The sequence below is a fragment of the Drosophila sulfurigaster genome, chromosome 3 (assembly GCF_023558435.1).
Source record: "Drosophila sulfurigaster albostrigata strain 15112-1811.04 chromosome 3, ASM2355843v2, whole genome shotgun sequence".
In the NCBI taxonomy this organism is placed as follows: Eukaryota; Metazoa; Arthropoda; class Insecta; order Diptera; family Drosophilidae; genus Drosophila; species Drosophila sulfurigaster.
The window spans coordinates 12,884,597-12,900,134 of record NC_084883.1 but is presented as its reverse complement, the minus strand read 5'-3'; the positions used below and the strand labels follow the sequence as shown (position 1 = coordinate 12,900,134).

At 42.0% G+C, this 15,538-nt stretch overlaps 4 protein-coding genes across 5 annotated transcripts; 2 read left to right on the top strand and 2 right to left on the bottom strand.

The window, feature by feature from the left end:
- The first annotated feature begins 881 nt into the window (after positions 1-881).
- Positions 882-8,250, top strand: LOC133845209 (uridine-cytidine kinase-like 1). Of its 2 annotated transcripts, none has more exons than XM_062279604.1 (8): positions 882-1,040; positions 4,936-5,246; positions 5,306-5,412; positions 5,471-5,641; positions 6,936-7,072; positions 7,141-7,327; positions 7,396-7,989; positions 8,056-8,250. In XM_062279604.1, exons 1-8 carry the CDS (start codon positions 976-978, stop codon positions 8,170-8,172), a joined length of 1,689 nt encoding a protein of 562 aa, XP_062135588.1. In that variant the 5' UTR covers positions 882-975; the 3' UTR covers positions 8,173-8,250. The 2 variants fall into 2 exon arrangements, with proteins under 2 accessions (XP_062135588.1, XP_062135587.1); XM_062279603.1 differs by lacking the exon at positions 882-1,040 and adding an exon at positions 1,777-2,498.
- Position 8,251: 1 nt separating this feature from the next.
- Positions 8,252-11,148, bottom strand: LOC133845210 (threonylcarbamoyladenosine tRNA methylthiotransferase). Its single transcript, XM_062279605.1, has 2 exons — positions 10,084-11,148; positions 8,252-8,945 (listed from the first exon to the last, which is right to left on the bottom strand). Exons 1-2 carry the CDS (start codon positions 11,071-11,073, stop codon positions 8,271-8,273), a joined length of 1,665 nt encoding a protein of 554 aa, XP_062135589.1. The 5' UTR covers positions 11,074-11,148; the 3' UTR covers positions 8,252-8,270.
- A 324-nt stretch (positions 11,149-11,472) lies between these two features.
- Positions 11,473-13,117, top strand: LOC133845213 (S-methyl-5'-thioadenosine phosphorylase). Its single transcript, XM_062279608.1, has 3 exons — positions 11,473-11,648; positions 11,825-12,604; positions 12,671-13,117. The coding sequence occupies exons 1-3, from the start codon at positions 11,598-11,600 to the stop codon at positions 12,707-12,709; spliced, it is 870 nt and encodes a 289-aa protein (XP_062135592.1). The 5' UTR covers positions 11,473-11,597; the 3' UTR covers positions 12,710-13,117.
- A 156-nt stretch (positions 13,118-13,273) lies between these two features.
- On the bottom strand, positions 13,274-15,270 carry LOC133845211 (actin-like protein 6B). The gene is made up of 3 exons (XM_062279606.1): positions 14,952-15,270; positions 13,699-14,535; positions 13,274-13,640 (listed from the first exon to the last, which is right to left on the bottom strand). The coding sequence occupies exons 1-3, from the start codon at positions 15,151-15,153 to the stop codon at positions 13,405-13,407; spliced, it is 1,275 nt and encodes a 424-aa protein (XP_062135590.1). The 5' UTR covers positions 15,154-15,270; the 3' UTR covers positions 13,274-13,404.
- Between the last annotated feature and the right edge of the window lie 268 nt (positions 15,271-15,538).

The following is a 15,538-nucleotide window of genomic DNA, read 5'->3' as shown; positions in this document are numbered from 1 at the left end:
AGTGAAAACATAAGATTAAAAATATATATTTTTTGATATAACAACTATGCGAAGTGCATTTAAGGTATTTTTTGAAGGCGCCGTTTTGTAGCCGTTTTGAAAATGAACCAGTAAACATTATAAGTGTAACCAGCTGACACTTATCGGTATTTAATTGTTTTGGTATATCTTCTCTACAAAATTATGCCGTAGTCCCACCCAGATACACTTTAAATATTGAACAACTTTATTAAGAATAAAACTTCTGAATTTACATATTTCAAAAATAACTTTTTTATTAAAAATGAATTTATATTTTTTGTCTCCAAAATATTATTATATTACATATATTTTATTTTTAAAATTAAAAATGCTATCGATCATTGTCGTTCAATTTGAATACAATTACTTAATTTTATTCGGATAAGATGAAACCATTTTGCTTATATAGGAGGGAGATTACAAATCTGCTGTTCAACCATTATTTAACTAAAAGAATTGTGTTTTTAAAGTAATAATAATTAGAATTAAAATGATCGATTCTTAAAAATAGAATCGATTTTTTAATGGAAAAGAAGAATCGATTTCAAATGGAATCGGTTCCAGCTGTATTGCGCACGCTGCAAAACAACTCTTACCATCAGCTGATACGTCAGCAGATACTGAGATTTTGTTTTTGCTAGAAACCCCTGAAAATTGCCCACTATAAATGCTCTGTATTTACATAAAATGTATAATTTATTTAACTGCATTCCATCAATTAATTACAGCTTGCAGCGATGTATAATTTTGATGAAGTTGTCATTGCATAAAAACATTGCTACAGCGCACGTTTTCTTGCGGAAAATGCTGCCTACATTCCCAGTATGTACTATGTATGTATTTTAGTCACTGGCGGAGAGAGAGGCACGTCAGAGTAATCACCGCGTGGTTTTGGTTGATTTTAACACATTGCAGTTGCAACAGCGCACACACAAAATAAAAATTAGAGGAATAATGTCTGTAACCCAGACAAAACAAATCACATTTTATAATCCAGCGAGTTCCGCAAGTTCCGACAGGTAACATACAAATATGAAATTGCTTGGTGATAATAGAGTGAAGCGTGAAAATCCAACCAAAATACAAAAATAAAAAACTCATTCATCACTAAGGAGCCTAAAAAGTTAAGCACGCAATAAAAATACGTTGTAGATACATACATATACACATGCATACATATATGTATAATCGCACCACAATCCATGTGCAGATACACACACATACTTATGCATGTTTACATAAATACATACATATGTATATACATACATAATTAAGCGTGTGATGTAGCGTGCCTCGCACTTGGATACCAAATGTATTTATGAATATGTGTGTGTGTAATGTAATATGTATTGAGTATTCAGCTGATACATATGACAAATTAAATTCGGTTCGTTACTGAAATTCGATGTCAACGTCGCGACGCTGAAGTAAAATGAAAAGAAGTGTTTTTTCGTTGTTGTTCTTTTTTCATGTCCACAAACACAGTTATAACGCAATGAAGCAAGAACAACAACAAGAGCAAGAAAGTGGCTGATTTACCTTTCGGCTACCTTCGCCATCGTCGTTCAAGTCGACGTTGACGTCGAAGTCTGCGTCGACGTAGACGCGCGTCGTCGTCGACAGTTGCTTTTAACCTTAGCTCTGGCAATCGAAAGAGACACTGAAATAGACAGCAGAGCAGAGGCAGAGCAAGCAAAAGCAAAGGCAGCGGCAGAGGCAGGCAGCCGATTGCGATTTCTTTACACATTTTTAGTCATTCTCCAATTCTCGACTGCAGCACGTTGCTTATATTTTTGACCGGTACCGGTATCACACACACATACATAGCTAAATACTTATAAACATTTAACATATGCGTATTACTCGCTTGTATTATTTTGATATCGAACAATAAGATTTCGCAGTTTTGCAGCGCAATAATAACAAATAAAAAGAGCTTCGTAAACACGCTGCTATTAAGTAGCGTAGACAGTACATCTCATCACATGCGTCGTCGCCGTCGTCGCTGCTTTCGGCCACATTCTGCATAAATTTGCGAGTGTGCGTGTGTCTGTGTGTGTGGGTGCTTTGTGCTACGTGTGTTAGTGTACGTGTGTGTGTGTGCTCGAGTGATTGACCCATTTTGCTGCTAAAATTCTCAACGCATACAAACAGACAAACGACGAATTTTGGCATTGCTCATTGGCTAAAATGAGCAGCATCACGTTTTTGTGCAGCAAAACGAACAACAACAACAATAATAATAATATCAACGATGTCTCAACGACAAAGGGAAAAGGAATCGCAGCATCTTCAGTATTTCCAACAGCCGCCTTACTAACAACTACAGCAACGCTACAGCAACAACAACCACAGCAGCAGCAGCAAGAGCAAGCACAACAGCAACAACAACAAGCACGTCTAGGGCAATTGCACGGCAATTTGAAGAAGTTGAACGCTACAACAGCAACAGCAAAAACCAACGGTCACTCTCACATGTAAATCATTGCATTTTTATTCACATTTTATTTAAAATACCCACATTCACACAATTGCACATACATATCTACAGATACATACATACATATGTATGTATGTATTCACAACCTTTGTGATTGTTTGTTGTCTCTCATCTGTTATTGTTTTTGCATTTATTTTCGCCCCAAGCTCGTCAGACACATGCATACACAATATATCGAAATGTGTGTATGTGTGTTGAAGCTCTAATTGTTTTGTTGTTGCTACTTTCAACATTTGTTTTCTGTGTTTAATTAACGTTCTTTTTAATATCGTTTATCGCGTCGCTGCGTCGACGACTATCAGTCGCCCCTGTCGGCTGTCGGGTTGGCATTGCAAATATGTACAAAACGAAAAAAAAAACAACAAAAAAGCGACAGCCACAGCAACAGCGTCATCAAATGCTGCTTCCTCTGTTTCAATATGGCTGCGATCGAAGCCACGTCTGCTCTCCTTTTCCCTCTCCCAAACATATTTTGTAATTACACACCTTCATTTTGCACAGACCCTTCTCTCTCAATCTATCGCTCTCCCTCTTACGTCCTGTGAGCCTAACAACCTGTTGAACACAACACGTGGCAACGACAGTATATTTTCTACTCTCCATTCTACACATTTTTTTCACCGTTCATTGCCCACACGAACCTACATAACTATGTACATATGTATGTATGTAGAGCTGAATGTTATGTATGTACATTGTGTAGTTAAATTATAAATAGCACCGGAAAATGCGAAAATCCTTAGGGTAAAGTTATGTGTGTGTGTCTGAGAGAGTGCAACGAACGGCATATGTCAGTAAAAAAAAAAAACTATATGTGTAGTATATACATACATATGTACATAGAGAAAAAAAAACAAAAAGTTATAAGTACATCTTTATGTACATCACGCCAAGCATAAATTATAATGAGCAGTCAATGCAACTGGCGCAGCATCTGAAAAACGTTAGTCTAGCGTCGAATTGTCTGACAGCAGGCTACATACACACATACACACGCGCACGCATAAAAATATGCATACATCTACAGTGGTTCACAGCTTATGTTATACAGTGAAAATTTGAATCCAGAACCCGTTTAGCTTGAAAGCAACATGATGAACCCTATTTGCAAAAATCTGCACTAAAAATATTAAACTTTAATTTTATTCATTTATGTTTAAATTATTTGTATTTATGAGGGAACTGCAAATGTGTCCTTTTATTTTACTAAACTAAATGATTACGGTTGCAAACTGCTCAAAATAAGTGGTTGACCACTGTGCGTATGAGTATTTTATGGCAGACACGTTGTTGCGCCAATGACGTAGATGAAATATGTTTTTTTGAATGTAATCAAAAATAATGCACTTAAATAATAATTGGTAAAAATACTTAAAACTGCAAATGTGCACATGTTGACATTTATTTCAGGCGGTTGCAATAAAATGCTTCATGGGATTTTTCGTTCCCTTCGACTTTTGTGCTTTTTTGCAATGTGTGCATAAATATTCATTTGTACATATTATTTGCCTGCTCAGTAAATAAAATCGAGTGTGCGTGTTCACTGTCTAGCCACATAATTATGAAAAATAAATAAAGATACTCATACATGAAATACATAAATTGAGTTGGCATCATCAATATCGCTGGCAAATATCCGAAAGACTCCCTCCCTAGACATTAATTTGAGAAACTCAAATAGCAGCTGAATACTGGGAATCGAATATCGTGCCAGATGGGATAAATAACGATTTGAAGGCACGATTCAAATTAAGTTTTGTTTATTTTTTGAAGACGGAATTGCTTAAAATAGATTCTGATCGAAAAGTGACCAGGCCAAGTATAAAGATTAGATTTTTCGTCATAAACCCAAAAATTGTTTTGGTTTTAAATGTAACCAACAACAAATTTCATCATAATGTCGCAATAAGCAAAAGCAAATATGAAAACGCCATTTGATAATAATAAATTATGCAGTACCCACATAGATAATGGCAAATGTCAATTAATGCATGTGCTCAATATCAGATATATCTTTCTTTCGTTCTCTCTCTCTCTCTTTCGCACTCACAGTCCTTGTGTTAGCCGGCATTCGTTGATAATTTCTGCATATATGCACAAATTAATACATACGCACATATGACATTTATGAGAAGTTGTCTATGTGTCTGTGAGACGTTCTATATAGCAGCACTCGACATTGTCGTCGTTATAGTCGCGTGCCAATGAATCTTATCTCGCCTTTTTTTGCGTGGGGGGAAACCGTTTTATTTTTATTACCTATATTTATTATAGTCTTGATACAAACAACAACAACAACTACAAAAATAGTATAACCGGCAATTTCACAATGTGTGTGTGTACTCGTCATTTTATTGTACATTTCCGAGACGTCTTAATCTGGGTTAACGTTGATTTCACATTCACTTTTACAGCGATGATCGCTCCGATGTCACCGAACCGTTGTACGTGGATCCATTCGTGGAGCTGAGCAGCGGCGGAGGCGGCGCTGGCAGCGAACTAAATTGCTGCCCCGCCTCGCCGACAACGGTGCCAGCGAAATCGTCTCTAGAGTCGCCGATGCGACGGTCTGGCCGACGACAACGTACCACATCCATTGGCAACCAGACGACCACTGCCAATCCGTCCGAATGCATCATACGGTCAAACAATCGCACCATTTACACGGCCGGACGTCCGCCATGGTACAATTGTGCCGGACAACAGGTGGAACCCTTTGTCATAGGTGAGTTGCCTTCACTGTCGAGTCTTGTATATGGTTTTATTGATCTCTTTCCTACTTAGGCATCTGCGGTGGCAGCGCATCTGGCAAGACGACCGTGGCTGAAAAGATCATAGAGAGCCTTGATGTGCCTTGGGTGACTCTGCTGTCCATGGACTGCTTCTACAAGGTATGCAGCTTAGCTTTTAGTTAATAGAACTGCTGACTAATTGAGAAACTCGTTTCAGATTCTGAATGAGAAGCAACATGAGCAGGCAATCATCAATGAATACAACTTTGATCATCCGGATGCATTTGACATTGATTTGCTAATCGATGTGCTGACCAAGCTCAAGGAGGGTCGCAAAGTCGAAGTTCCAGTATACAATTTTGTGACACACGGTCGCGAGAGCCAGACGGTAAGCTCACGAACAGCGCTGGCGATTTACATAAACGACTATTATATAAATACTATATATAAAAAAAAAGTATTTACATATATAAAAAGTAATCGCTGCGACTTAAGTATCTAGAGACTTTCAACTTGAGTTGTCGATTTAAAAGCTTTTTTCTGTTATATTATAGTTTATAATTAGTTATAGAAGTTGTGCTATCTTAGTTCGGAAATTGAAAAAATTGGTGATACATTCTATATTCACTTAGCCTAGAATATGAATTTACATTAGTTATAATTTAAGGTCTCCGTATTGTTTTTAGATAGATACTTTAAATTTCATATATAGATTCACTTAGTTGTAAAGAATAGTCTTTTTATACCCGCTACCCATAGGGTAGAAGGGTATTATAACTTTGTGCCGGCAGGAAATGTATGTAACAGGTAGAAGGAGGCATCTCCGACCCTATAAAGTATATATATTCTTGATCAGCATCAATAGCCGAGACGATCTAGCCATGTCCGTCTGTGTGTCTGTCCATCCGTCCGTATGAACACCTAGATCTCAGAGACTATAAGAGATAGAGCTATAATTTTCTTTCGACAGCATTTGTTATGTTTGCACGCAGGTCAAGTTTGTTTCAAATTTTTGCCACGCCCACTTCCGCCCCCGCAAATTAAAAAAAAAAAACGAATAACAAGCGTAACTTTAGAGCTGGAGCTGCGTATTTTGGTATAGACAATAACAACAATAGTATTTGTGATTCCTGAAAATTTGGTTGCGATCAGATAAAAATTGTCGAAGTTATTAAAGAAATACTTTTGTATGGGCAAAAACGCCTACTTACTAGGGCTCCTAACTAAGCAACTGCTTTGGCCGATAATCTGGTCCATTGTGCCGTCTATGGTATATTTTGAATGGTGTACTATATCGATATACCAAACATACCATTTGGTATATTTTATAATACCGCAATATTTTGCCTTTATTAAAAACGGGTAGCGGGTATCTCATAGTCGAGCACACTCGACTGTAGCTTTCTTACTTGTTTTATTCAGAAATGATAAATATGCATCAAGAGAATTATTAAAGGAATAATATTAAGTGTTGGTACTTTACTATTCTCATAAATTTGATAATGTAATGTAGAACTTATTTAAAGACTGTTTACGCAATAGAAACGGATAAATAACTCATAATACTTATCAGCATTTTTAAGAAAAGTCATCCTTAATGTTCTCTTTAAAAAGTGTAAACTAAAAAGTTTTCTATTATGTTATTTTTCTATTAAATAACTAATCAATTGCCTTCTTTTTAGAAAACCATGTACGGCGCTAATGTCATCATATTTGAAGGCATTCTTACCTTTCACAGTCCGGAGGTGCTGAAGCTGCTGGACATGAAAATCTTCGTAGACACAGATCCCGACATTCGTCTGGCCCGACGACTTAAACGGTAAGTAAAGAATTCACACGAAACAACAATCAACTAATTAAGAATTCAACGCACTTGCCAATTGACAGTGATATCTCACAACGTGGACGCGACTTGAAAGGCGTGCTGAAGCAATACCTAAACATGGTGAAGCCTTCTTATGCAAATTACATAGCGCCAACGATGGCGCATGCAGACATCATCGTGCCACGCGGCGGCGAGAACAAGGTGGCCATAGCACTCATAGTGCAGCACGTGCACACACAGCTCCAGCTGGTAATAATCGAGAATTTAAACAACGAAATTGAGCTGGTAAAACAATAAACTGATTTCCCCATTTGCAGCGCGGCTTCAAGTTACGCGAGACGTTGGCCAATTCTTACAAGGATCAACCGATGCCAGATTCGTTGCATTTACTGCATCCCACACCGCAGATCAAAGGATTGCACACATTCATACGCTGCAAGAACACATCGCGTGATGAGTTCATCTTCTATTCAAAGCGTCTCATCCGTTTAGTCATTGAGTATGCGCTCAGTTTGTTCCCCTTCAAGACGACATGCGTGGAGACCCCTCAAGGTGTGCTGTATGAGGGCAAACGCATGGAGTCGCGTAAGATTTGCGGTGTGTCCATCTTGCGTGCCGGCGAGACCATGGAGCAGGCAGTGTGTGATGTCTGCAAGGATATACGCATTGGCAAAATACTGATACAAACAAATCTGAAGACTGGCGAGCCGGAGCTCTACTATTTGAGGCTGCCCAAAGACATAAAAGACTACAAAGTGATACTGATGGATGCCACGGTGGCAACGGGCGCCGCTGCCATGATGGCCATACGTGTGCTGCTCGATCACGATGTGCCCGAGGAGAACATCATTCTTGCCTCGCTGCTGATGGCCGAAATCGGTGTCCATTCGATTGCCTACGCCTTTCCCAAGGTAACAACACAATATCACTTCAAGTAAAAATTCCTCTTTTAACATTTCCAAATAATCTTTTTACAGGTTAAAATCGTTACTTCCGCGCTGGATCCGGAAATCAATAGCAAGTTCTATGTTATACCCGGCATTGGCAACTTTGGCGATCGCTACTTTGGCACTGAGCCCTCGGACGAATATTAAGTCCAAGCAACCAAGTTTCTTAAGTAATATTCCTAGGCTTAAAATGAAATCGTTACTTAAATTATCAATTCAGAAGAAGTTGTTTTGCCTTTTGCCTTTTATTTCGATTGAGATGACACGAATTTGAGCAGCAAGTGCAACAAAAAAGCCAAAGCGCCCACCAGCAAAGCGATGCCCATGAAGCGCTGTCCTCGACTCTGAGTCAAGCATTCTGTTGTCACCGCCTTGTTGTTGTTGTCACAGCGCGTCCAGTCGCGCTCTTCGTCCAGTATCTCAGCCATCATGCTGAACTTGCTGGTCGACGTAATGCGCACTCGCACTCGAGTGCCCAGCAAATTGTCTCGCATGGGCAGCAGCACTTGCTCGTAGCTCTTGTTGTGGCCCACATAGTGTTGCTTATCATGGGATATTTCCGTCACCAGCACCTCGTACACTTGACCCTCGCGTCCCGCATACGGTTCGTAGCTATAGAAGAGATCAGTAAGCCGCTTGGTGCGCTTCTTGACCAGATTCGCCGGTATGCGTTCCATTTTAGCAGCTGGAGTTCCCGGCCGTGGGAAGAACTGATTAATAAATAGACTGGGGAAGCGATGCTTGGCGCACAGAGTCATTGTCTCCTCAAAGTCCTCTTCTGTCTCCGTGGGAAAGCCACAAATAATGTCGGTGGCAATTGTCAAGCCAGGCACACGAGCTCGCAGAAAGTCGACCACATGCTCAAAGTCCTTGCGACAATATTCACGCTTCATCTCGCCCAGCACCGAATCGCTGCCGCTCTAAAAATAGACATTTGGATTAGTAATTAGTAATTGTAAAATGCGCCGCAACAGGCAATCTGGGTCTGTTAGGCTATGGTCACAGCGCCATTGGTAGGGAGACTAGCAGAGACTTGGACTATACTATCCCCCTTACTAGTACCGACCATATTAAAACAATATTCTTGAAACCGGACTGCTGGCGGGAAGGGTTATGCATTCCCGAAGCCCTCAACCTCTTCACCGACGGGTCGAAGATGGATGATGGTGTCGGAGCGGCCGTATACTGTCCAGACCCGGTCTCCAAACATTCCTATAAACTCCCAGACCACTGCAGCATCTTCCAGGCGGAAGTTTTTGCCATTGTCAAGGCTGCCGAATTGGCTCGGGGTTTACAGCGTAATCACAACTCAATTAACATCTTTGTTGACAGCCAGGCTGCAATAAGATCAATATACTCTGATGTGGTCAAGTCCAAAGTTGTCCTGGACAGCAGAAGAGCAATAGAGTCGCTGAACGCATCCACCAGGGCATCGATGGCAACGAGATCGCAGACTCTCTCGCCAAAGAGGGAGTGGGGCTCGATGCCGGTAACATGTGCAATGTTCCGATATCCCTGCGAACTCTAGGCAGAGAAATTGAGGTGCGCTCTAGACTTCAGTGGGACGCTAGCTGGCGGAATTTCAACTCGTGCAAAACTGCAAGGCTGATGTGTGCCTCTACTAACAAAAACTTAACCAATTTCGTCATGCAGCTTTCAAGGAAAGACTCCAGACTAATGCTAGGCATTTTAACTGGTCACTGTCTGTCGGCTGTCCATGCCGTAAAGCTGGGTATCACGAACAGTGATCAGTGCAGGAAATACAACGAGGCCGGGGTTAAGGAAACACTCGAGCATCTTCTCTTTAGATGCCCAGCGTTATCCCGACTCCGGTTGAAATACCTTAATTCGCCGTGCCACAACGATCTTCGGGACGTTTCACGGCTACCTCCTAGGATGCTGCTGGCTTTTGCCAAAAATACATCCATACTGCGCGATTTCTGAGACGTAGATAAGCTACCGGTACAGCTACGGACCTCCACTGGTCTATGCTTTGCCCCGTACAGGGGCAGCCGGTCCTACCTAAACCTAATTGTAAAATGCGGGAGGTTAACTCACCTGCACGGGCACATGGAGAAAAGCGTAGACACGTGGATGCTGCAGCACCTTGGCCACCTCCTCGAGGTGTTCCAGTATGTAGGGCGGATTGGTCATGCCCACGCGCAACATGCAATTCTCGGGTATCACCTCGACCAGTTGCCACAGCAACTCGGGCAGCGAGCTGCCAATGTCACGCCCATAAGCACCCGTGTCTTCTGAAGTCAGCCAGATCTCGCAGCAACCCTCGTCAAAGGATTGCCGGGCACGTTCCACAATCTCAGCTGGAGGATAGCTGGCCAGATCGCCGCGTGCATGCTTCGTCTTGCAGTAGGTGCACTGATTCAGGCAACCGCTGTTGATGGAGATAATCTCGATGAGCGGATTCTTGCGCACTTTTGGCAGCGACAGCGGAGCACCAGCTACACGTCGACCGTGCACTTTTCTGTTCTGCAGCAGCCGCACACTATGACCTTTCAATGTTTCCTCCACTACCTCCACTACGCGATCAATTTGTTGCACTCCAATCACCGACAGGCCACGCAAGTAATCCGCCTTGGGAGCACCTTGAGGCACACAGCCAGCTACCACAACGTGTTTGCCACTGCGCATGCCCGACTCGATCTCATTGCGAAACGTGTCTTCTGAGGGATTCTTTACCGTGCAGCTGTTAAGCAGCCACAGATCCGCATCATCCTTGCCACTCAGATTGTAGCCATAGGCAGCCAGTTGGCCAGCCATGTACTCCGAGTCGGAGTTGTTGTGGGCACAACCCCAGGTCTTCACATAGACCTTTTGTGTGCCAGGTATAACACTCTCGTAAATCGTTTTCTGCGGCTGCGGCGTCTTCTCATCGTTGTCTGATGCTGGTTTGATTTGTGCTCGTCTCTTGGCACGCACTGTTACACTTTTCTTATTCTCATAGCGTTCACGGGGCTTGATATCGTCCGACGATATCAGATCCTCGATATCGTCTATATCGTTGCCGGGTAAGTCAACTTCAAGTCCCATAATTAATTATTATGCTCCAACTACAAATTCAACACACACATGTGCTTGGCTCAGCTGTTTACATTTGTCAGTCAATGTGACCAGACTGGGGAAAGGGCTGCCTTTAGTGTTGGAAAACAATGCATCATTTGCCGACGTTTATAAATCAAAGCTGCCGAGCCTTGCGTGCTGTAACGAATTCGCAATGCTGTACAATTTGCCAAACTTAATTAGCCATAAATTGCAAAAAAATGTATTATCTATGAAATTAACTTAAAATGTATAACTAAATGAAAATCGTTTAAAATGTTTATTGCATTTTTGATTGATATGAATTCGTCCTTTAGACCGGTTTGCATTGCGAAAAGGGGTAAGCCAGCCAATTGCGAAATAAATATGCCGCATGTTTTTCGGTTGCGCTACGTTTATGACAACTTATCAACAACAACGAGCGAACGCTATCAGCGCGGAGACAGCGACAGTTCCTTTGAAGCTCGTTTAAATCCGAATTATTTGTAGCCGTTCATTTAGCAACAAGATTCAGAATGATACACATCAAATGTAAAGACACCAATCTTGACCCGTTACCAGTCAAGGTAAGAAGGCAATTTTGAAATAGGCATCTTAATCTCCCTCGCTGTATGTGTGTGTGTATGTGTATGTAAGTGTGATTGTGTGTATTCTTTATCTGCACACAATTAATTGCAAAAACACACACACTCACACAAACACTCAAGTAATTATGTCTACACTAATAACGTCTGTTCTGTAGATTGGCATCATTGGCGGCTCTGGTCTGGATGATCCAGACATTTTGGAGAATCGTAATGAGAGAATTGTTGAAACTCCATATGGCACACCGTCGGATGCACTGATTGAGGGTGAAATTAAAGGGGTGCAGTGTGTGCTCCTCGCTCGCCATGGCCGCAAACACGACATAATGCCATCGAATGTGAATTATAGAGCGAACATCTGGGCGCTGCGTGATGTGGGCTGCACCCATTTGATTGTGTCCACAGCCTGCGGCTCGCTGCGCGAGTCAATCAAGCCAGGAAACTTGGTGGTGCCGCATGACTTCATCGATCGCACCACAAAACGTATACAAACCTTCTATGATGGCTCGCATGCCGGCCACAAAGGTGTCTGCCATCTGCCCATGTTTCCCGCGTTTTGTGAGCGCACACGCAAAACCCTGCTCGATGCTGCCAAAGAGCTAAACTACGATGCACATGACAAGGCCACCATTGTCACAATTGAAGGACCACGGTTCTCCTCACGATCCGAGAGCAACATGTTCCGTATGTGGGGAGGTGACTTGATCAACATGACAACCTGCCCCGAAATTGTGCTGGCCAAGGAAGCCGGCTTGCTATACGGATCCGTGGCAATTGCCACGGATTACGATTGCTGGCGCATGGGCTGCGAGGGCGTCAACGTGCAGGATGTGCTGAAAACCTTCTCCGAGAATGTTATCAAGGTCAAGGCCATTTTAGTGAATGCCGTTGGGCGCATTGCAAAGGAAGATTGGTCCGACGATATACTGAATGCTAAGGTAAGAGCTAGTCATACTATTACTGCTAGTTAATTTTCATTAATTGATGTATTCTGTTGTTATCAGCAATGTGTTTGCAACAACACCATGTCCGGTGCCATGTGACGCTTTTTAAAACTATGCACGGAGATCACACGAGATACAATTAAGCGCCACAAGCTGCACAAGAAATCGAAGACCAAATCCAAACATAATCGAAGACGCACACCGAAATTGCTCACCATATCCATAGCCTATGAACTGGAGCCATCCAGCGATGGCGAGGAACAAACCACCACGGCAAACTAAACACATCAAAAAATATATATAGACTATATTAAGCATTTGGCATTGTATTTAAGTATCTCGGATCAAATAAACTTAACTCCCATCGAGGAAAATGTTACCAAAGTCAAAAAATTATGTTCAACCTTTATGAGAATTAATCAGAACTGCCAAAACCAAATGGTAAACTGAGGTTCGGGTGATGAAAGGGTTCTAAAAAGGTGATTTTGTCTCGAACATTGTTTTAAACTAATTTGCCTTTACAAATGTTTTTCACTGAAATGTCAAGAGCGAAACTTATCAGGAACACTTGTAAAATTTCCGGTCTTTGAACCTTCAAACAATCATCATCTATGTTATCCAACTTCCGTTTTTCGCATAGAAAAGTGCATTTTTCGGGCTGACTTGATTTAGATGCACCTTTATCGCAATGAAGCGCACACACAATAAATAGTTATTTTGACTTATACAATTATACATCGTTATTAGCATTTGTCTTTGCAATTAAAATTGGAATTCTTCAATCTGACTGTCCTTCATGGGCATTTGCGTTCCACTTGACTCTTGCCGGCTTCTTCGTACTCCTGCGACGATATCCACATCTGCTGGAACGTGCCAATGCTGGCCAATATGGAGCCACCAATCCAAGCTCCAAATCTTCGCTCCACGCTGCCATTCGCCGAAATCATTTTCAAGCGTGTATTCGACGGTGCACGCAATTGCAGATCCCGATTGAGACGCTCTGGGAAACCTTGCAGCAGTGTGTTGCCACCTAAAAGACAATCCAGAATTAATCACAAATCTATTAAGAATGTTTATGATTAGCTTACCTGTAACCACAACGGAACCAAAGAGCGACAAACGCACATCTGCATCACACATGCCCACGCTGGTGGATGCAAGTTGTCCGGCGCCAAGCATGGCATTGTCAAATAGACTCTCGGCAATTTTGAAACGCTCCGAGCCAAAGTCCTGATGATAGCCATTAGGGAACTCATAGTGGACCATGGGTATTTGTGCGGCGACACGCTCATCGTAGGGATTCTCCAGCACTTGCAACACATTCATCTGAAAGTCCTGCATCATCAGTTGCGTCATATAGTTCTGCCACGATTGCGTGAGATTCTCCGGCAGTTTGCGCAGCGTAAAGCGTGCATTGTCTCGCTCCTTGACCACATCTTTGGAGGCAATCTTATACACAGGCGACAAATCAATGCCATGCTTCTCCAAGTGCTGCCTGCACTGACGGGAGAGGAAATCACCGCCAAGCGGTGACTTGACCACCGCCTGCGATAATACGTATCCCTCGTGCACGGGTACAGCGGAGGTGTGTGTGGCGCCACTGTCGACCACCAGAGCTGTTGCACGTCCACTTGAGAACGCAGCGAGTACGGCGTTTTTGACCAGGAAAAATGCTGGCACATTGTACTTCTCAAACATCAGTTCGGTGAGCTTTTCGCGATTGTTGCGCACATTCCACGATGCCTCGGAGAAGAGCACCGGATGATATTCCGGCTCCGATTGTATGACATTCGCGTATGCATAGTCGATGACCTTCTCGAACAGCTCCCAGTTGTCAATCATGCCGTCCTTCATGTATGTTTGCACCTCCATCTGGGATCGCGGCACATTCACATAGTTCGTGTCTACATAGTACTTGCGTGCATCTATATTGAGAGAAGGAGGCGGTGAGTGACGAGTGTTAAATGTTTATTCTTTATAATACCTGCTAGACATGATAAAGAAGGGTATTTATAAGAAGAAATGGGGAATCTTTATTCTGCTATTTGAGCCTTAGCTATCAAATTTAAGAACTTCATAATTCCGCACACATATTCAGATTGCCGTAGAAAATAATAAACTAATAAATATTGAAACTAAACCTAACTAAACACAAACAACAAACAATTTCGTAGCTCAAGAATCAGTTACCACTGCCTATGTGTGTTGTTTGGTCACACTGCTTTGTTTTGTTTGGCTTAGGTTTAGGTAAAGTTAGCAGGTATCAAGTAGTCGGGCACACTCGAACGTAGCGTTCAATGTTTTGTTTTTGTTTTGACTTTTGTTTTTGGTTTTTACTTACTGTTTGGCGTGACGCTGTTGTCTGTCTTTGTCTCTGGATCCAAGTTAGTGTCTGGCGCCTTCGCTCCAATGCCCACAACGGAGGGAATTTCGGCTTTTGGCGAGTCTTCTTGAGCGTAGCCCACGCGCAGCGAATGGTGGCCTGGATCGAACACCAATGCTCCAATCTCATCGCCGCCATACAACATAGTGCCGCCACTCATATTGGCGTTTACTTTTTAACACGCAGTTTATTTTTCACAACACAATATTCAACAAAATGTGTGTATATTCTGTACACGGGTGCCTCAATTCACCGGCAGATGCTTAAAAACTAGTGTTGCGTAGCTCTTAAATATAGAGGTGGAGAAATGTCTAAGTTCTTATCGAAATATCGATTTTCTCTATCTGGTATATTTTCAAAACGCATATCATAAGGCGCATTTTTTAAAATTAAAATGGAGGCAAGAACTTAAAATACGTAAACCACTAGCAGAACAATCTTTTTTACATGATATTAAAATTCTCATTAAGTATTTTGCAACGCCAGATCTATTGCTTATACATTCAAATTTGTCCAACTGAAAAAAGACCGCAAAGCATTTCGAA